Source organism: Fonsecaea pedrosoi (genome assembly GCF_000835455.1).
Source record: "Fonsecaea pedrosoi CBS 271.37 unplaced genomic scaffold supercont1.4, whole genome shotgun sequence".
NCBI classification, from domain to species: Eukaryota; Fungi; Ascomycota; class Eurotiomycetes; order Chaetothyriales; family Herpotrichiellaceae; genus Fonsecaea; species Fonsecaea pedrosoi.
Genome location: NW_013550612.1, coordinates 104,717 through 124,007, shown reverse-complemented (window position 1 = coordinate 124,007; position 19,291 = coordinate 104,717). Strand labels below are relative to the sequence as shown.

General features: G+C 52.6%; 7 protein-coding genes across 7 annotated transcripts; 3 read left to right on the top strand and 4 right to left on the bottom strand.

The window, feature by feature from the left end:
- Nucleotides 1-500: 500 nt before the first annotated feature.
- Nucleotides 501-2,336, bottom strand: Z517_05799 (uncharacterized protein; the record flags this gene model as incomplete). The annotated part of the gene is made up of 1 exon (XM_013427541.1): nucleotides 501-2,336. The coding sequence occupies one exon, from the start codon at nucleotides 2,334-2,336 to the stop codon at nucleotides 501-503; it is 1,836 nt and encodes a 611-aa protein (XP_013282995.1).
- A 1,465-nt stretch (nucleotides 2,337-3,801) lies between these two features.
- Nucleotides 3,802-6,404, top strand: Z517_05798 (uncharacterized protein; the record flags this gene model as incomplete). Its single annotated transcript, XM_013427540.1, has 2 exons — nucleotides 3,802-4,061; nucleotides 4,112-6,404. 2 exons carry the CDS (start codon nucleotides 3,802-3,804, stop codon nucleotides 6,402-6,404), a joined length of 2,553 nt encoding a protein of 850 aa, XP_013282994.1.
- Nucleotides 6,405-7,029: 625 nt separating this feature from the next.
- On the bottom strand, nucleotides 7,030-9,117 carry Z517_05797 (uncharacterized protein; the record flags this gene model as incomplete). Its single annotated transcript, XM_013427539.1, has 5 exons — nucleotides 7,030-7,174; nucleotides 7,244-8,244; nucleotides 8,312-8,651; nucleotides 8,723-8,829; nucleotides 8,896-9,117. 5 exons carry the CDS (start codon nucleotides 9,115-9,117, stop codon nucleotides 7,030-7,032), a joined length of 1,815 nt encoding a protein of 604 aa, XP_013282993.1.
- A 670-nt stretch (nucleotides 9,118-9,787) lies between these two features.
- Z517_05796 (uncharacterized protein) lies at nucleotides 9,788-10,826 on the top strand (the record flags this gene model as incomplete). Its single annotated transcript, XM_013427538.1, has 3 exons — nucleotides 9,788-10,083; nucleotides 10,139-10,266; nucleotides 10,327-10,826. 3 exons carry the CDS (start codon nucleotides 9,788-9,790, stop codon nucleotides 10,824-10,826), a joined length of 924 nt encoding a protein of 307 aa, XP_013282992.1.
- A 1,180-nt stretch (nucleotides 10,827-12,006) lies between these two features.
- Nucleotides 12,007-15,299, bottom strand: Z517_05795 (uncharacterized protein; the record flags this gene model as incomplete). Its single annotated transcript, XM_013427537.1, has 2 exons — nucleotides 12,007-14,977; nucleotides 15,031-15,299. The coding sequence occupies 2 exons, from the start codon at nucleotides 15,297-15,299 to the stop codon at nucleotides 12,007-12,009; spliced, it is 3,240 nt and encodes a 1,079-aa protein (XP_013282991.1).
- A 425-nt stretch (nucleotides 15,300-15,724) lies between these two features.
- On the top strand, nucleotides 15,725-16,615 carry Z517_05794 (uncharacterized protein; the record flags this gene model as incomplete). The annotated part of the gene is made up of 1 exon (XM_013427536.1): nucleotides 15,725-16,615. The coding sequence occupies one exon, from the start codon at nucleotides 15,725-15,727 to the stop codon at nucleotides 16,613-16,615; it is 891 nt and encodes a 296-aa protein (XP_013282990.1).
- A 140-nt stretch (nucleotides 16,616-16,755) lies between these two features.
- On the bottom strand, nucleotides 16,756-18,066 carry Z517_05793 (uncharacterized protein; the record flags this gene model as incomplete). The annotated part of the gene is made up of 4 exons (XM_013427535.1): nucleotides 16,756-17,453; nucleotides 17,503-17,697; nucleotides 17,775-17,825; nucleotides 17,883-18,066. The coding sequence occupies 4 exons, from the start codon at nucleotides 18,064-18,066 to the stop codon at nucleotides 16,756-16,758; spliced, it is 1,128 nt and encodes a 375-aa protein (XP_013282989.1).
- Between the last annotated feature and the right edge of the window lie 1,225 nt (nucleotides 18,067-19,291).

The following is a 19,291-nucleotide window of genomic DNA, read 5'->3' as shown; positions in this document are numbered from 1 at the left end:
CAAAAGAATGACCCACAGACCGAGCAACCGCATCATGACTAAATGATAAGACCTGACGACGAATTTTGTTCCGGGACTATGGATAGAGAGGTGCAGTTGGAAAATATGCATTTTAGATTTATTGAGGGGTCTTCCTCAACTACCAGGATGATGCATACAACTTTGAGTATTCAGAGATCGACTATCGTCTGCATTTTCCCCTGTTGCAGTCAATAGCACTATGCGGGCTTGCCGCAGATTTTGCTTTCAATATAAACTCGAAGCTCTTCCTATTCATCATCCGCTCTCGTGAGCGTGTTCTTAAGAGCGCTGTGTTTCGAATCTCAGTGACATCCTCTCGTCGAGCCAGATCTGTCCTGCACGTTAACCTTGCTTTGCCAGTCCCGCGGCGCATAGAAACCCTGGGAGCAAATACCGAAGGGGGGAAATTTCCGGTCAGTCGATCCTCTCTAGTCCTATTCCGTCTCATGTGGACAATGCCATCAGCCCAAGGCAGCCCATCAAGCAGCATTCAGCTCTCCAATGCCTTGTCTGGTCACAGCGGAGAGCTCTGGCAGGGTAGTCAGGACGGAGTACTTTTTTTTGCTGTCTGGGACCTCTGCGTTGCTTTCTTTTCTCGGAGCTGCTTTGTCATGGCGGGTTTCGACTTCCATGCCGAGGCCACTGTCTGCCCTTTCCCTTCTCTGATCTCGTGCGCTGCTGGCCTCGATCCGTGCCTTGACGCTGATGACGTTCACGAACTCTACGCCGTCGACAAACATGACGCCGTCCTCGCTCATCTCGATCTGGCTCGCTGCCCTTCTTCGCAAGGGAAAACTCGGTCGGGAAAAGGAGAATGTTCTTGATCGTGCATGAGTGCGCTGCGATTTCGGCGCAATGCGATCGGAAGGGGGTGAGGGTGTGGTGGTGGGTGACGAGGAGGACGAGGGGAGAATGAGGTCGTTGAATGTCTGCTTAAACTCGTTGTTGTTACCAGGATTGTGATTGGCATCTGGTGTCATACTCGATTTAGAGGCAGTGGAACCGTAAGTCGATTCAGATAGAGTGTTCCTCCCAGCTTCTCTGGTGGCGTTGACCACGACAGGGGAAGTCTCTGTCCGTTGTGGACTCGAATACGATCTCGGCCGCTTTATGAGCCCACCAAAACTCGCCCTCTCTGCAATTGTGGCCGAGAAGCTCTTTCGCGGCTTGAAGTCCTCTTCAGCGAGTTCGGAGATGGGACTAGCCACACTATCCAAGCGCGATGTGCTTGAGTTGCTGAGAACTGACCATACCCTCCTGTGACTTTGATTTTCTGTCTTGTTCACGAGGGAACCGGTGCTTGTGCTTCGCGGTCGGCGCTGATGCTGGGACTTTGGCCTTGAGTGGCTTCTGGAGTGCGGGCGGCTGAAACGCTGGCTTGCAATAACCTCTTCGCGAGATTTAGGAACATCTGGACCTGGACAAGAACCCAAACGCTCGGTCGAGTAGCTTCCTGAGGGAGTCTTGGAATGTGCCCTGCCGCCGTTGACCAAGATCGACTTCAGTGGTGCAGGAGACGAGGTGCGTGAGTCTGTTCGAGATGACAGTTCCGGGAGGCAGGCATGATATTGCAGGTTGATAATTTCGGTGTGGTCTCTGGAGTTGAGCATGCGATGGCACCACGACACATCCCAATCTTGGGACTGGGCACTTCTCGACCTGGACCTCGATCTCGACCTTGAAGGCGAGGTAGATTTCAAGCCCATAGAGGGTCTACCTGACGCAGATCTAACAAAGAGAAACTCGCCACCGTTGATGTCCCAGTCTCCACCATTCATGGCATCCCCATTGCCGACACGACGGACGATTTGCCAGGCAGATTTCAGGGCACCACTTAAGAGCGAATGCTCAATGTACCCGGGGGCCTTGTGGCCAAGGGATAGTGTGCGATACATTCCCAAGAGCTCGTAGAGGCGCAAGGAGGGGTCGGCGTAGATGTCATAAGGACATTGTGTGACGTTCTTGTAGGAGGCAATCAGACTAGGTTGGCCAGGCCCGACGATTATGACCGTAGGGAGGGTACGAGAAGCAGGTTTGGAAAAGTTTGTCGTAGAAGCTACAGACATGGAGGCATGTAGCGACTTCTGAGATGGATGAAACGGCGACTCAATCGAAGACAGTCTGCGGACGTACTCCTGGCAGTTCCCGCAGAAGAAATGCCTGATGAAGACAACGAGGATTCGTTTCTCGGCGGGAAAGACATCGCAATCGTAGAACAGGGAGCCAAATCGTAGCGTAGTCCCAGAGGAAGAGTAGATCTCGTGGTCAAAAGCCTCTCGCAGCGCTTGACGGTCAGGCAGGGGTTCGGTGGTCATGACTGCGAATTGTGACTGATAGGCAATGTGACCCCAAAGAATGGCTGACTTTTTCCTTTACTCGAGTGGGTGCGACTGAGAAAATGACGAGCCTGCTGCAGATCAACTGCGCAAAGGAATGGAAACGAACGAGACGAAAAGCTGACTTCGGCGCAGAAAGGAAGATTCAAATAGCTACTCGGCCACGGGTATCTCACACATACTTTACCAAGGAGGCGCTTGCCATGCCTACCTATGACGGAGGGATTGTCATTGTTGACGAGGAGTTGCTGTCGGAGCACGACAGATCCGAAACCCTGGGATCCAGTTGGTCAGTGAAGCGGCTGAACGAGGCTGCTACATGATAACCCATCGAGACGAGAGACTAAGTCGAATCGAGGGATTTTGTTCAGCGTTGGGAGGTGTTTAAGCGTGAGAGAAGCAACTAAAGGTGTTGGTCGTGTATCAGATTGAGATTTGCCTGTGTTTGAGGGAACCACGCGCTGTTTCACCAACGAACAACCTCCTGAGCCTCGATCACGGCCTGTGGGTCGAGGGCGACGACGAGTTGTGAGGGTGACACGGTGACAAGCTCGCACCATCACGTGGTACCAAGCCTTACAAGATGTCGGCTCCGCTGTCACCGACTCGCCGACCACCCGAGCACCTATTCGTAGGGAGAAGCTCAACTCAACTTGGCAAGAGGCGTGTTGTACATGTGCGCCTCTACTTATCGTCGTGGTAGAATGTTATTCACTGTCCAGCCTTCGGAGCTACTCGAAGACTTCTTCTGCAAAGGACATGCGCGAGAGGCGATTCTGACAAACGGTTTGACACTCGGTGATAGCGCTCTGCCGCCATTTCCCCTTGACTCGTAGAGACGAATCTCTGCTTCTATGAAAAGGTCATCTATGGCCGAATTCACCAAGACAATGATTCAGAGTTCTTTGGCGTTCGATGCGGCAATCTCCACCGTCCCATATGACGATTACTGTATTCACCAGGACAATCTTGACGAGGCTCGTGCTCTGCTATTGCGACATATGCGAGATGTCTCCGTCTCTTCAAGGCCATCCAGGAACAACTCACTAGAGTCGCGGATCAGGGTTGCTTCACACCTGGGACTAGGTTTCTCGCATCGTGCCTAAGCGACTATTAATCTGGGTAAAGCTCACATCGATCCACAAGTGTGAGGTTGTTCTGTTCTGACCCTACATCCCGTCCTTCCAGCAATATTCGCCCCGACACGGACAACGATAGGATCCTGCAGGGGAAATTCCCCGCCAAACAGTGCGGCTTCATGCGGGGTATTTGTTAGCAACTTGTGAGTGCGGCACGACGGCACATGATTGCGGAGGTCAACTGCTCGCTTACCTACCTAGTAGTACCTAGGCATTTTGTTTCGTTTGTCAACTTGCATCTATGCTTGTCCTCCTGAATCGGCCAAGCAACAGCAATTCACTGTTCAATTCTTCGCACAGAAGCCATGGTGCTAGCACTTAACCATCCAGCGGAGTCGTTGCCTGCCCTGCCTCCAAACTCAAGCCAACCACACTCGCGAATCGAGCCGGAACAACGGCCCAACTACCCACCACAACCGAAAAGTGTGAAAAGACGGGCTCCGCAAGCATGTCAAAGCTGTCGAGGGCGAAAGATCCGTTGTAATGTGGCCAAGCATGGCATTCCATGCGTCCATTGCAGACTGGATGAGATCGCGTGCATTGTGGGCGAGAGCAGGCGCAAGAAGTAGGCCACATCGGTACTGTTGCGCTGTCAAATCGCTGACTTTCATGCAGAAAGAGGACCACGGACACAACTGCGGCAGGCAATACCAGTAACAGCGGCACACTGCTGCCTTTGGTTGCTCCTGCACAGGCATCAGACGCACCCCATCCGCCCGTGCGACATTGGCACGATCAACTCCCTCATTCCTCACTGGAGACCGGTGCGAGTAGAATGTTGACGGATACCAGCTTGTTCTCTCCAGAACCAAGTGCGATCCGTCTTGCCACACCTATGGCACCTTCGAACATTCCCTTCAACTTCGAACCGCATACTCACCCCATGATAGCGATGCTCGAGGGTGCGCCTCTCATGCACAGTCTACCTTCGCCCCAAAATCTGACAGGGGCGGCACTGCCTGCTTTCATCAAGCCACTACCGGCTCGATTTGGACAAGACGATATCACATACTTGCAGAACAAAGGTGCACTCACAATACCCCCCCTAGAGCTGCGGGATGAGCTCCTGCGCAACTACGCCGAGTATATGCATCCGTTGATGCCATTGCTCGATTTTCACAAACTGGTGCGAATAGTCGATCAGAATGATGGAGTACACACCGTCAGCCTGCTGCTGTTCCAGGCTGTCATGTTCACCGGAGTTGCTACAGTCGACATGCGTCTCCTCGAAGCTGCGGGGTACAGATCCCGACGTGAGGCAAGGCGTGCCTTTTACGAGAAAGCCCGACTTCTATACGACCTTGACTACGAGGATGATTCAATAGCATTGATCCAAGCGCTCTTGCTAATGACCTATTGGCGGGAGAGCCCTCACGGCCGGAAAGAAACCCATTATTGGATTGAAAATGCTGTTTCCCTTGCTCACAAGATTGGGCTCCACCGCAACCCCGAGGATTCTACAACATTAGAGCCATGGCAGCAGAAACTGCATAAGAGGATTTGGTGGTCGGCCGTCATGCGTGACGCCCAGGTCTCACTAGGTACACGAAAATCGACTCGCATGACTCGCATGAAGGATGTCGTCTTTGACGTGCCAATGTTACAACTGGCAGACTTCGAGCTTGATACACTGTCCGATGGACCATGCTGCATCCCCGCCGACTGCAAAGTCTTGAGAGATACGGAGCAACAGCGACAGCTTGCGATTATATGCATCGAGATGGCCAAGCTATGTCTGTGCATTGGTCATATTCTCTCGGTGCAAAATGGGGTCACAAGTTCCAAGGCTTGTACATGGACGTCTAATATGCTATTCACCGAGTCAGTAGAGCCTGGCGGTGATCAGATACAAGCCAGCGCGAGGGCCTTGCAGGAATGGAAGAACAGACTCCCAGAAGCAGCACAGTTTGCTACGCCGACTGACCTACATAATGTCGACTCGATAAATGGGCCGCTTTTTCTCAACCGCGCCTTCTTACACATGCTCTACTATGCCGTGCTGTCATCATTGCATCGGCCACAATTAGTACCTCCGCCTGGAATGCTACCGGCTATATCGCGCTCCAATGCCGTCGACTTGTCTCGCGACACTGTCCGACTAGCAGCGAATAACATCACCGAGATAGCCAGCACGCTTTCCAATTTAGACCTGGTACGCTATCTCCCATCACCGAGCATCACGGTCATCCTTCACGCTCTTGTCACGCATCTGCTTGATGTTTTGGCGCCGGACGAGTTCCTGCCCCGCAACAGCTTGCAAGATTTCGGCAAGTGTATGGAGGTCATGGCTAGACTGCGCGACATGTATCCGGCAGCAGACTATTCGACCGCATTCCTCCAGGCCGCCATACTGCGAACAGAAATCGGCCCCCTGGCGCCCCAAACAGACGAAGACAGAGAGAATTGCAGTATGACCGGTACTGACTTGCGAATGTATCCCGCTGCCTCACTCTCGGAGCCCCGCCAGGTAGCACCGCCACCTGGTGATCAGATTGTGAATTTGACAACCCGACACAATGAAGGAACTTCGGGGTCTGGCGCGATGGGAAGTGACGACAACGCCGATCACCCGGCGGATCCTTCTTTTGCGTCTGCGATCCCTTCCTCGAATCTGCATTTCGACCACCTCCAAGACGCCATTCACATGCCTGACTATTCGCAAAATTTGATGTTCGATGTTGGGGACACCGCAAACAATGTGTCAACCATGGGCCTGTTGACTTCGGCCACCACGAACATGAACGACCGTGGAAATGATTTCGAGCTCGATTTTGATAGCCTGGAAACCCTCCACACTGCAGGAAAGATATTCAATGATGGACAGGCTGAGTTCGAAACTACGCAGGGAAAAGATGATGCATTCGTATTCCAGACGGCCCCGTTGGTTGAGATGGGTCCGGGGGGGTGATTTGAGAGAGACGAATAGATTCACCTATGGGCTCAGAGAGTGGCGAGCGAGTCCCGAATTTGGCATGGTACGCTGAACAGATGTGGGTGCAAAGAGAGTCGAGGGTGCTTAGCACAAGCATGGATCCTGGTGCATGACTTGATCAAGCGATGGGGTTGTCCATTGCTTCGACGGATACGCTTCTTCAACGCTGTGAATCCCGGAAGTGACTCAAAGAGTGCCTAAGTATGAAGATCTACATCCCCACTAGCAAGTAGGGATGCCACACTCCTCTCCAACTTCTCACGGATCATGATGAGACTCATTGCTGGGCCGGATTCTGCCGACCCCATGGACGCTATCATTCCTCGTACCAAGGTCTTCATCCCATCAGGGGGCTAAAGCCTTGCTGAAATAGGCAGGCATCTCTCGACTTAAGCTTGCTCCATGGCCTGGATACAAAAGCGGTTTGCTGGTGACCGTGCACGACCGCAGAAGAACTATTGTACTAGGCTGAGTGATATAAACTTTGTCCTAAAGAGCCGCCTACAAGATGCATACCATGTTGAAACATTCACTGTAGCGCGAGCGCAGAGAGATAGAAAATTCACCACACGAGCTCCACCTTCAAGACAAAGTGCCCAGGCTAGTGATACTTGTTCTTGTGAGCTTCGACATCGTTCTCCAGGAATATCTCGATTTTCTGGTTCATTCTTGGTCCAATGTCTTCGATGAAGAAGCATGCGATGATGGCCACGCACCCGAAGCCGGTCAAAGTCAGTGCGACGGTCCTAGTCAATGAAACCTGTCAGCGAAGTCCAAGCCATCGTGCAAAGTATTGGATGCGATGGCAAACTCACTTCAAACCTTGTACGTAGCTCTCCAGGAAAGCAGCCTGCGCTGCCGAGACAATGGCTGGAGTGATGCCTTGAACTGTCTCCAGGGCGGCAGTACCAAGTGGCAGCGCTGCGGCAACAGCTTGAGCAACTTGGGGCGAAGCACCGGCCGCTTGAGCCGCAGGGGCCACATGTTGTCGGGCGTATCGCTGCTGGACATGGACCAGAATGGTCTCAAACGACGTGACGGCGACAGCGCCACCGGATTCTCTCGACACCCCTGCGAGACCGCCGGCAATACCCAGTTCGATTTGGTCGGCGCCGAATTGGATATATGTGATTGACAGGTATTGGGCGTAGCCGAAGCCGGCGGCCGACAGAAAGGCAAAGGCGATGCCGACGCCCTCGCGTTCCGGAGTCACGTAGGCCAGGAGACCGCCAAAGAGAGTCATCCACGCAATCGAGAGACCCATCTGCCACTGCCAATGCTTGAAGTAGTTTCCGGCGACGGAGAGGAAAACGCCGCCCAGCAGGATGCCGAATCCTTGCACGGTAGCAAGCCAATAGACGGTATGAGGGGGAGTGTCTGCGTGGGTAAAGTACAATGAGACCATCTCGCCCCAGATGATGTTAGTTCCGTAATAGAACATGGTGACCACAAAGCCGACAATGAATGGGCCTGTCATTCTCCGACCCTTGTTTGCGGTGAATAGCCGGGGTGGAGTGAGCGGTTCCTTGAGAGGCACAAACGTCTCCCACAGAGCGAAGAAAACAAGGCATCCGAAGCCGGCAACCAGCAAACCAATCACCTTGGGGTCGTCGGAAGGAACCAGCTGTACGTATACGATGCCAGAAAGCACCATTGCGGCACTGATCGTGAAGCTCGCCATACCTACGTAGTCCAGATTTCGAAGAGCTTGACCCCAGGGGATCCCTCTCGGGTGGGCGGGCGGATAGTAGTACAAGACGAGGATGAGCAAGGAGATTGCGATGGTGATGACCATAGCCCAGTAGCCCCAACGCCACTGGCGCGTTTTAGTTACGATTGCATTGAGATGGACTCAGAGTAAGGTTGGGGGAGTAAAGACTTACAGCATCGCCATGACGGATGGCGATTCGGGCTGTGACAGGGCCCGCGATGACATTGAAAAATGCAACTCCATCTGCAATGACGACCCCGATGTGCCGCCACTTGTTGGGGAGCAGCTCCGGAATGGCAAAGGTGGTGAGTTGACAATTCCCGGCCCCAAAACCGATCAGCACATGAGCTGCAATAGATTGGCCCATGTGGTGCGAAGTGGCTCCGACAATGGCTCCCACAAGGACAAGCACGTTGCCCATGAGCAGGAAGGCCCGTCGGCCGAATAGATCGCTGTTGGCGCCACAGATCATGAAGGCGATGGTGGCGGCGGCAATGTAGCTTGATGTGAACCTGGTTTCGGTCAGCCAGCCAGTCAGTCACACATGGGCCATGACAGTATCCGGGGTGGGCTATGGACTTACCAAGTACCAAGTCCCGCGGCAGATCCAAACGAAGCAGCAATCTCGGACTGAATCGTGCTGAAGAAGGGCACTGGCCAGAACGATATGCCGTAGGCAAAGGAGAGAGTCTGGTGCAAGTTTAGTTGGCACGGGGTTGCGGCAAAGTCGGTTGAAGGGAGTGAGTGCCAACGTACCACGACGACCATCCACGTCTTGGTCGTCACATAGCTGTCGCCATCCTCTGAGGAAACCTGGTCTAGTTCGGGGTCTGCCATGTGCGAAGGGTTCTTCTCCAGGTCACGAGGGATGCCGTCCTCGCTGGACGTTCCTGGGGATCCTCCAATCTCCTCATGCTGGTGATATGTCGTTCCTTTCTCCTCCCGCCTCATCTCATCCACGGGTCCCACGGCTGCCATATCGCCCTGTTGCACAGCTCTGAAAATGCCGCGAAACAGATGTGATCAAGGTGAACCGAGGCAAAAGAGGTCGAATGAGAGGGATTTTCAGACAATAATGCCGGCCAGAGTTGTCCTCGAGATGAAGAATGTAGCCACCTTCTGCCCTCTGGAGGCTATATGTATACAACCGGGGATCCAATGTCATCCCCACGGGGTTCCCCTTGGCCACGCGAGGCATCCAATCGACGAGCACAGGCTCGCAAGTCTCTTGGCGACACGATTGATATCCACGGCTAATGGTGTCAGATGAAGCTCAGTCTCCACCTTCATCGTGTCCGCCAATCACAATGCTGAGATATTGCTTGACCTTTCCCTTATCCGCGGCTGCTCGATTGGGACCAACATCACTAGCCCGTCGTGCCCGTCTCATTACCCCCGGCTAGGCGATGTCTGCCAATACGGCATAGCTTTTGACTGGGTCGAGATTCCTGGCCACTCAGGGTCTCAGCGATGGTCAGGCCTTTCATCCCCGGCTAACGGAAGAGATGGGAGACTTCAATTCGCCCGGGATGTCGATCGTGTGGTTTCGGTGCCAGAGATATAACTGAGCATCCCACGCTGGACTACTGCGCCCAGTCTTGACTTTCAATCCCAAGACAAGATCGTTCCTCGATAAAGAATAATCATCATGGCAACCGCAACAGTTCTCGCACCTCAGGCCGTCACCACCATTCTAAATTACCACCTTGAACCCGAGCGCGGTGGAGAGACCGTGTGGTGTCCAGGGACCGTCCGTGACAAGCGTCGACCGCACGAGCATGCAGAGGTTCTGGTTCAGAACATTAGAGGACTCGAGGAAGGGTTCAGCCTGGACAAGCAGGGTTTCGCTGTTGGGCCGTTCGACACGTCCGTGGCAGATGTCCAGGACGATGCCGAGTTCAAGGGACAGTACTATCAAGACGTGGTCGCACATCTGAAGAAAGTGTATGACCGAGAGAGGCTTCCCCACCAACCGGATTCTGCTGACCCATAGTCACAGTACCGGGGCATCCAAGGTCTTGCCTGTTGTTCACATCACCCGTCGACGCCAATGGGACGAGGTCGCCGAGGCCGAAAAAGACTTGCCGGACAACGCGCCGGTGACAGCTCCCACAGCTAACCGCTCGGGTAAGCAGCCCACTTCTTGTTTCTTTGTCCAGGGGCCCCGTCATTGACCGAACGATGTAGTCCACGTTGATCAGTCGTACTTTGGCGCCGAACTCGTCCGCGACAGCAAATTGGAAGAACTTCCTGCTTCCGAGGCGGAAAGACTCAAGAAGGTTCGCTGGGCCATCATTAACCTCTGGCGACCCCTGAACCACGTAACCCGCGACAATATGGCGCTCTGCGATGCCCGGACCGTGGCAGAGAACGAACTCGCCGCCGTGTACGCGGATCTGCCGGAGGAACTCAGGAATGCAAAGACGGGCTACAACTTCGCTGCCAAATCCCGCTCCGAGGCATGGGAGGTCAAAGCCAACACGGGTGCGCACAAGTGGTATTATGCTTCGGGCATGAACCCCAATGAGGCCCTGTTGATCAAACAGTTTGACTCGAAACCCCATGGCGTGGCAAGGCGGACACCGCACTGCGCCTTCTCGGCCAAGGAAGATCACGGGCCGGTCAGGCAGAGCATCGAGGTTAGGTGCCTTTGTTTCTGGGAAGATCAGCCGCAGGAGGAAGCGTAGCATTCAGTAAATATCAATCAGTACGTCCTTTATTGTCCCCAACGAAATGCAGATGCTTTTGGGTCGACTAGGCTCTGCACGTCCTCGTGATTTTGCTAAGCGGCATCGAAATGTCTGGCAGGGCCAGCGAAGCTGACCAGCATAATAAGTCCATCGAGTGCCTAACTGGAGGAATTTCAGCTAGCCAAGATGAAGGCCATCTATCACAATCAAGACAATTCGCATTCCACACACCATCTCGTGGATGGGAACGTTGTTGGGCAAGGAAGAGGAAAGAGGGAAGAGTGGCTCCTCAGGTATATTCGGCTAAGACAAATCGGGAAAGATAGTGACATCCCACGCCGCCGTGGCTGGCTTACCTCAGTATTACATCCACGTGACCCACCACTCATGATGATGTACTACTTGCAAAGGGAACGCTACGCACTACATATATCATTAGATCGAACGATTGGTCAGGCGTTCCCTGGTGCGTTATATATAAAATTGGCAATTAGAGAGCGACAGACTATCTTTCGTGGGTTGTTGAATGAGTGACCAAGTGCTATTAATCCACAGCACAACAAATCTGAAAAGAAAAGGGACAAAAAGCACGAACATTCTCATTCTCATTCTGCTGACCATCAACTTTACCACAGCTCATTCTCCGGAGACTCTTCCCGCTCCTCCTGGCTTTGCGTTTGTCTTTACCTGAGAGGCTGCTGCTGCCATCACCAACACCGCCACCACCTAAGCTTGCCGTTCTCAAGAAAGGAACGGTACGATGGTGGTAGACCTGCAGTGTTCCACCAGGGCAGACGACTCCATCCCAAAATGCTGCAACACACCTGCTCCGTTGCCTCAAACACCTCCCACTCTCAATCTTCTCTCCTTGAGTAGGCTTCTTCCGATCTTGGCAAAATCCAAGGACTCGTCTCAAGCAATCGTGTGGCCTCTAGCCTCGCAAGCGCCGCATCGTGGTCGTCGTTGCCGCAGTCTCGGCGCTGCTAGCTGATCTCGAAGAGAGGAGACGGTGAAGCATGTGCCCTCATTGAGAGGCGAACAAGACACTCGTCGGGTCGGTGACCGGCATCTATTCATAGGTGCCGCCTATGCTGATAACGACTACACTTCGGAAGGGATGCTCAAATGAGCTCGTTCTTCACTATTATTGGGATCTTGTCGTGGTATCGCAATAATATCAGTCGTAGCTGCCACCAACTTGACTGGCAAACGCAGTCGAAACGCTCCTGGCGTCTTCATCTTCGTGCATCAACTTGCCGAGTTTGTGGCCCGACACGTAGCCACCAGATGCAGGGACTCCTCCTTCCACATATCTCTTGAGTCGATCCGCCTGATTGTAGCTGGGCTGTTTATGGGCATCATGAATAGACAATTGATCCAGACTGACCCCTCCTTGTCCAAGAATGCTGCCCGTAATGTCGGATTCGGTGGCCACTGTGGATTCTCCCGCCACGCTACTCGGGACCGCTCTTGCCTTGACTCCATTTTGTCGGCGCGCGTGAGTGTTTTGAAGAGAGGGCCATGCGTCAGGTGTGAAGCCTTGAAACATTGGGGGATAGCCTGCTGGTACACCAACTCCGCCCATGGCAGAGGAGTGGATGGATGAAACATCATCCGGTATGTAGCCAACGACCGAACCTGCTGGTTCACGGTAGTCGTTGCGCGGAGCCGTTCGCCCGTTCATCATGCCGCTTGCCATATGACTAGCGTGATTGTATGCCATCTGATAGCGTTGTGGGCCCCTGTAAGATTGCTTAGGTCGGCTGAATTGATGCAGAGATACCTGGAGGTTGTTCAGAGGGCCTTCCACTAGACAGTTCCGTTCTTTGAAATGAAGCAAGAGATAGTGCCAGAGTGGGTGTTTAGAGAGGACTTTGGGATTGCCGAGGATGACAAACCCATACTTGGCTCGGGTCATGGCCACGTTCAAACGACGGGGATCACTCAAGAAACCAATGCCCTGGTGATCGTTTGACCGGACACATGATAAGATGATGAAATCCTTCTCCCGACCCTGGAACGCATCGACGGAGGCGACCTCAATTTCCTTGTACATCTCCTTTTTAAAGGTCCCCGTGGCTTGCATGGAGCTAACAATGTAGCTGCGTTGACCCTCGTATGGAGTGATGACACCGATGTCCGACGGCTTGACCCCGGCTTTGAAGAAACGCGTGACAATCTTTTCCACATTGGCCGCCTCCGTGCGATTGAGATACGAGGTACCTGATGCTGAGATCTCTTCATTTCCAAGGTTGGACCAGAACATCATGGGTGCGTCTTGAACAGGCCAGGGGAAATCCACATCTTTCCGGAGACGGTATTGCATAGTAACGCCATTTTGAAGCGATCCTTCGTAGAACATGTTTGACGGAAACTCGGACAGACAGGGATGCATGCGATACTGCACATTCAGACGGATTGGCGCACAGCCAAGGACGACGAGGCGCTCGAAGAGAGATTGATTGAGGCCAGCTTTTGCAGCTTTCTTGTTCATAATGACCGGCCCCAGTTGCTGGTGGTCACCAACAAGGACAACCTGCTTGCAGCCAAGAACCAAAGGGATCATGCATTCCGGTTCTGCTGACTGAGTGGACTCGTCAATCAACACGGTGCGGAACTTGAACTTAGCAAGTCTTGGATCCCCAGCACCGACACAGGTACAGCATATCACATCGGCATTTTGAAGGATCTCCCGCTCCGCTGCCCGGGTTAACGACTTGTACTTTTTCTCGTCTTGGCTCGACAATTCGCCGAGTTCGGATTTGAGTTGGTTCAGCTTCGCCAGTTCCACATTGCTGTCGTTCATTCGGACTTGTTCATGCAAGGAGAGGAAGCCAACAGATGACTCCACATCTTCTCGGGATTTCGCAGTCACTCGGACAGTCTTCAGTCCCGTGCGGTGTATGCGTTCGCAGAGTTGATCGACAGCTACATTAGAGGGTGCGCAAACCAAGACTTGACCTCCATTGATCTTTGACAGATGGTAAATAATGGTGGCAGAGGTCACGGTCTTTCCAGTGCCTGGAGGGCCCTGAATTAAGCTGAGAGGTTTCTGTAGGACGGATTTGACCGCATTGATCTGACTACCGTTGAGCTCTGGTAGGCCAGGGACGCTGAACTTCTTGGGAAGTTGGGTTTTCATCGGAGCTGCAGCAACTTCATGGCCAAGAAGGCGATGGAAAATGTAGCCTGAGACACTCATTTCGTCGATAGCGAATGTTTTCATCGCGAGCTGCATACGATCGAACGACGTGGCCTTCCAAACGTAGTCTGCCGTGAAGTTGTGGGTACATTCAGTGGGCACGGACTTGTGGTCGCCCTTTGCTCGCAACTCGATCGTAACTTCATCCGACTGGTTGTTGGGAATCTTGATGACATAGCCCACACCTTCCCAGGCTGGTCGTAAGTCTCCAGTATATTTGAGTCGCATTTCGTCTCCCACAGCCAGCTTGACGTCGCCGAGTTCGAGTTTCGGCAAAACAAAACTGGCCAAGTGTTTGTTGTTGAGGCCTAGATCCCATCGGACAATCAGGTTGTCCTGCGACTGGCTTTCTTTCAACTTGCGATCGTAATCAGCCTCGATCTTGACTAGAGGACCGAAGACATTCTGATATTGGTAAGCATCGTCGTAGCGTAGGAGGACCGGAGCGGGTTCGTCATCGATATTGGCCGCTTTTTCGAGGTCGGTGATGGTGGCATTGGCATTTTCTTTCCAGAGTTCCTCCAGCTTTGCAATCATTTGAGGACTCAAGTGCCTTGCACGGAGTTGTTCTTGGTCGGTTGGTTGCGCAACAAGCCAAGACAGAAATGAACGATCTTCTATCAATGGTTGCCACCGCGAGGTGTCCCAGTTCATGTCTTTGGAGGATGGCATCGCTGCGCAAGGTTGACGACAGAGCAGGACAACGACGGTGTCTGATTTTGCCGGGATAAACCCAAGTAAAAAGACATTCTTAGTTCCGCAGTTGTAACATTCAAGTACAGTGTCGCCGAGGGAGCTGCTTGGGTGAAGTTGGACTTCTTTGTGGCGGGCTCGGACAAGGTGGTTAACGATGTGAGAGGAAGAGGTATTTCCACGGGCGGCGCAGAACCATTTGGAGCATGTCAAACAGCGAACCACGCTGCTTGGATTGTGAATGCCACAGTAACTAGGATCAGTCAGTGCAATGTCTCGTGAAGAACAGGCAAGATAGTCACATACGCGCAGGCGTGGGGTGGCAGTTCCTTCTCTTCCTCGGCCTTTTGGACATGTTTCTTGCCATTCGCATCAACAGCAGCGGACGCGAGGCTCTCAAGATCGTCTTCTTCTATGCTTTCCGACTCGTCGTCATCGTGTTGACGTCTTCTGGGGCCCTTGGCCAGGCTCAGGACGCTCTCATCCGGGTCGACGGTCGAAATGTCATCGATGGCGTTGATAGCGGCTGCGGAGTTGGAAACCAAGTGGTTTCCCATGTTGCTGAACGCCTCCATCCTGAAACACCCAGTCTTGATAGGATCCGCGTCCCGACAGTCTCACATCAAAGAGGAACTTGCGTCGTTTCCGGCGAAAAAGGTTGAGGCGAAGGGTGACCAATCTGCGCAGTCGACGGGGTCACCCACTTTTCACATAAGCGTCGCGAGTCCACACCCCTCCGACGGTCTCCAGTTCTCAGAGATCGTTAGCGATCTATTGTCGAACATGCAGGGGTTTGTGGTTGCAAGAGTATCTGCAGTGAAGGGGGGTGGTTAAAAGGTGAAGCGAGGGATGGAGGAATATGCAGGTGGGTAGTCGCGATGCGGATGAAGTGCGGCGAAATTTCTCCACCAAAATTATCTTTCCACAGTCCGAGTATCACAATTTTCTGGTCCCGGTCCTCCTTTCTTTCTCATCTCTTCAACCCTCTGAGACCAGCAAAATGCTCCGTCGGCAAGCCCGCGAGCGCCGTGACTATATCTACCGTCGCGCTATCCAACTGCGAGATGCTAGCATTGCAGAGAAACGTGCACTGCTAAAGAAGTCGCTGGCTACTGGCAAACCGCTCGACCCATCGATCGCCAACGACCGTTCGCTGCGCAAGGATTTCAAGTACGATGAGTCTCTGGATCCCGAAACCGCCGCTGCACAAGAGTCTATGGACGATGAATATTCGATGTTGTCTGGTCTCTCCGACCCTCGTCCACTTGTCACCACCTCCCGTAGCCCTTCGACTCGTCTCTCTACCTTCTCCAAAGAAATCCGCCTGCTTCTGCCCACCTCTATCCGCTTGAACCGAGGAAACTTGATCCTCCCCAATCTTCTTGCCAGCGCAAAGGCCGCCGCCCTCACGGATATCATTTTGCTCCACGAACATCGAGGCACTCCAACCGCAATGACCATTTCCCATCTGCCGCATGGTCCAACCGCTTCTTTCTCCCTCCATAATGTCGTCCTCCGCGCGGACATCCCCAATGCATCAAGAGGAACAGTATCCGAGTCGTATCCTCATTTGATCTTTGAGGGGTTCACGACACGGCTGGGAAAGAGAGTGGTCCAGATCCTCAAACACATTTTCCCTCCACGGGATGGTCCGCATAAGGTTGGCAACAGGGTGGTGACCTTCAAGAATGTCGAGGATAGTATCGAGGTACGGCATCACGTTTTTGTGCAGACTGGCTACAGGGATGTCGAATTGGCTGAAGTCGGGCCCAGGATGACCATGAGATGCTTCGAGATAAGAGGTGGTACGTTGGAGAAGGAGTCTGGTGGTGAAGTTGAATGGGCTTTGACCCAATACACTAGAACTAGCCGCAAGAAGGACTATCTGTGAGGTCAAACTCATTCTAAAACCCGACGGTGCCCGGAACCAGGTCGATGTCAGAGTTTTACACTGCCATGCAACAGCTCTCTCAGCTGGTGTCCCGGTCAACGGACGATGGTTTCCAGCAAACCTTGGTAGACGATATGCCTTCACCATCCGCTTTCTGGGGTCCTCGCCTGAATTTCCAGGTTGGTATCCGGAATAGTCTTATGACTATGCATCAGCACCGTCACGCTCGGCTTCCTCCTCCTAGGTTCAACAGAGTCGACAGCTGCATCACCTTCATTGACACACTGAGGTGCTGTTGACATTGGGAGGCACAAGCGCTGGCCGTCATCTGCGCCATCTTTTCCACGCAAGTTTTCGCTCAAGAGTCGTTCGCGCCGGATATCCGTCAATTCCGCCTGTACATCATTCCAGTCAGCGCCCACCCTGTTGTTGAAGAAGTTACAGAACATGTCCCATGCAAAGTCAAATGTGCTGCCTGATGGAGCCAGTGTCTGTACATACATCATGTCCGATCGCGTGTGGACCGAGTAGCATGCGTATGACTTTGTGGCTCGACGGCTTCCCGCATTTGTGAGCCCGGAAAGGGAAGGAAAACGCCCAGCGGACCTGCGACCACCTGAAACCGAGTCTGACTCAAAGAGTTGTAGGCTCAAAGCCCATGGATCGGGAATGCGCACACGAAGCTTGGAGTTTGAAGGTCTGAGGTGTCGAGGCAGGGAGCTCTCAATCACAGGGTTCCGAGAAAATGGGTATTGTTTGGGAAAGATGTACATCGGCACCGGACAGGGAGGAAGTCTCGAGCGTAATTCCGGGTCTTCAGAGCACCTGAAACGCATATCTGGCCTATTTAGTACCGAAGAGACTCTGATATTGTGGAGGCAACCTACCTTTTCTCGGCTCTCCACGCTTGCCCTCAGCCGCTCCGTGGCATATCGGGTAATTGGTGTCGGGCTGGGAAGAGAAATGAGGCGCATAGCGCACCTTCATACGATGTTTTGCAAGCCGGTTCTTCAATATATCCTTTCTCACCAATGTGAAGCAGTACACAAAGCCTGATTCGTCGACGAAGGGTCGATAATCGCCTATGATCGATATCGACTCAATATCATAATGTTATGGGAATGAGGCGCGATCTTGAAAGTCAGGGGAGCACACTCACGGGTCTTCATTTTCTCCTCGAACTGCCCGCACGCGTCGTCGATGTCGTGCCCTGTGCCGTATCAGTCCCAAGAGAACAACGGATCATGCGTTGACAATGGATCTTTACCCGCCAACTCGATTCGTTCGTCCTTAGTAAGGTCTTTAGTCTCTGAGTCTCCCGTCTTCTGCCTTTGTGCCCGCTGCTGCACCTCCGTCGTACCATGGTTCCCATTTGTCGAGACAGTTTCACCCTTGGTTAAACTGGGTTCGCGCCCCTTCATCGTGTCTCTGACTTTCTTTTCGTCTTCCATTATTGGACCTTAGTATTGTTGGAGCCGATAATTTGGATCGTTGTGCTTTGGTATCTTGCCGTAGCAGCCTAGTCGTGGGCTCGGATGGGATAACAAGCCGCAACACGAAGTTCCTGAGCAGTTGCAGAAGGAACTCACATTGTCCCAGGGAAAATAGCTGGTCCAGCTGGTGAGCACCAGTCCGAAATGTTTGAGAATTGACGACAGTAGATATCAAAAAGGTGACACGTCGCTAGTGACAGCAAACATGCTTTGTTGTAAGAACCAGGCAATGTGAAGATCTGAACAGGAGATCAGACGTACGCAATGAAAGACAAGTAATGATAAAGTGAATAGAAGAAAGATGATGTGTTCAAGAAGAGACTGATTCAACGACAGAAAAAACACTAGCTTGTCGAGGAACCTGTATACCGACGATGCAAGATGAAAATGCATAAAAAGTATACAGATCACTTATCCGGGAAACCCGCCGGTGATGGTTAAGAGAGGGAGTCCAGGGACAGGATGCGGTCACGAACATTGAACTCTCGTCATGCGCATTCGCAGATGTATATTAGACCAGTTCGTTGTATGCAAGACTGTAGCTACTTATCTGAGATACCAGGATGGTCAGGTCCATTGCTTACAATATGACAAGACGCTCCGGTCGCCTCGCACATAGTGCAGCTGGTTTGAACGCTCTAAGGGTTTCCAGCTGGCAGATCTCAAGTTCTTTGGATCATCATCAAATAGAAGTTGTCCTAGTCACTGACAAAGATGTGAGGAACCTGACGAAACCCCACATGGACGCTGTCGTATTATGTACACTGACACGAGTATTGGGTAGATCATAGTGTTGAACAACCTGGTTACCTTTACGCAAGACGTGAAAAGGGAAAATGGATATGTCGTTCAAACAACAATAGCAAGACTTGAAAACTGCGGCGTGCTCTGGCCCATACTATGCATAAGTTCCTTGTCTTAAGACGGTTTCTCACCTCTAGGTGAGCATCGAGCTCCTCTGGAACCATATCCATTGTATCTGGTCTTGGGTGATTGTGAATTGCGTTTTGGAAGGCCGAGGAGGTTGTAAAATACGAACAAAGCTAGAACAGCCAGTGTCATATTCGCATTTCCCTGCCTTGCTTGCTGCTGTACAGAGTCGGGAAAACAGCGTTCAAGGGTGTCTGATCCAATACCTTTCCTGGTCGAGATTGTTCTCGCTCTCAGATAGCTCTCAGGTGGC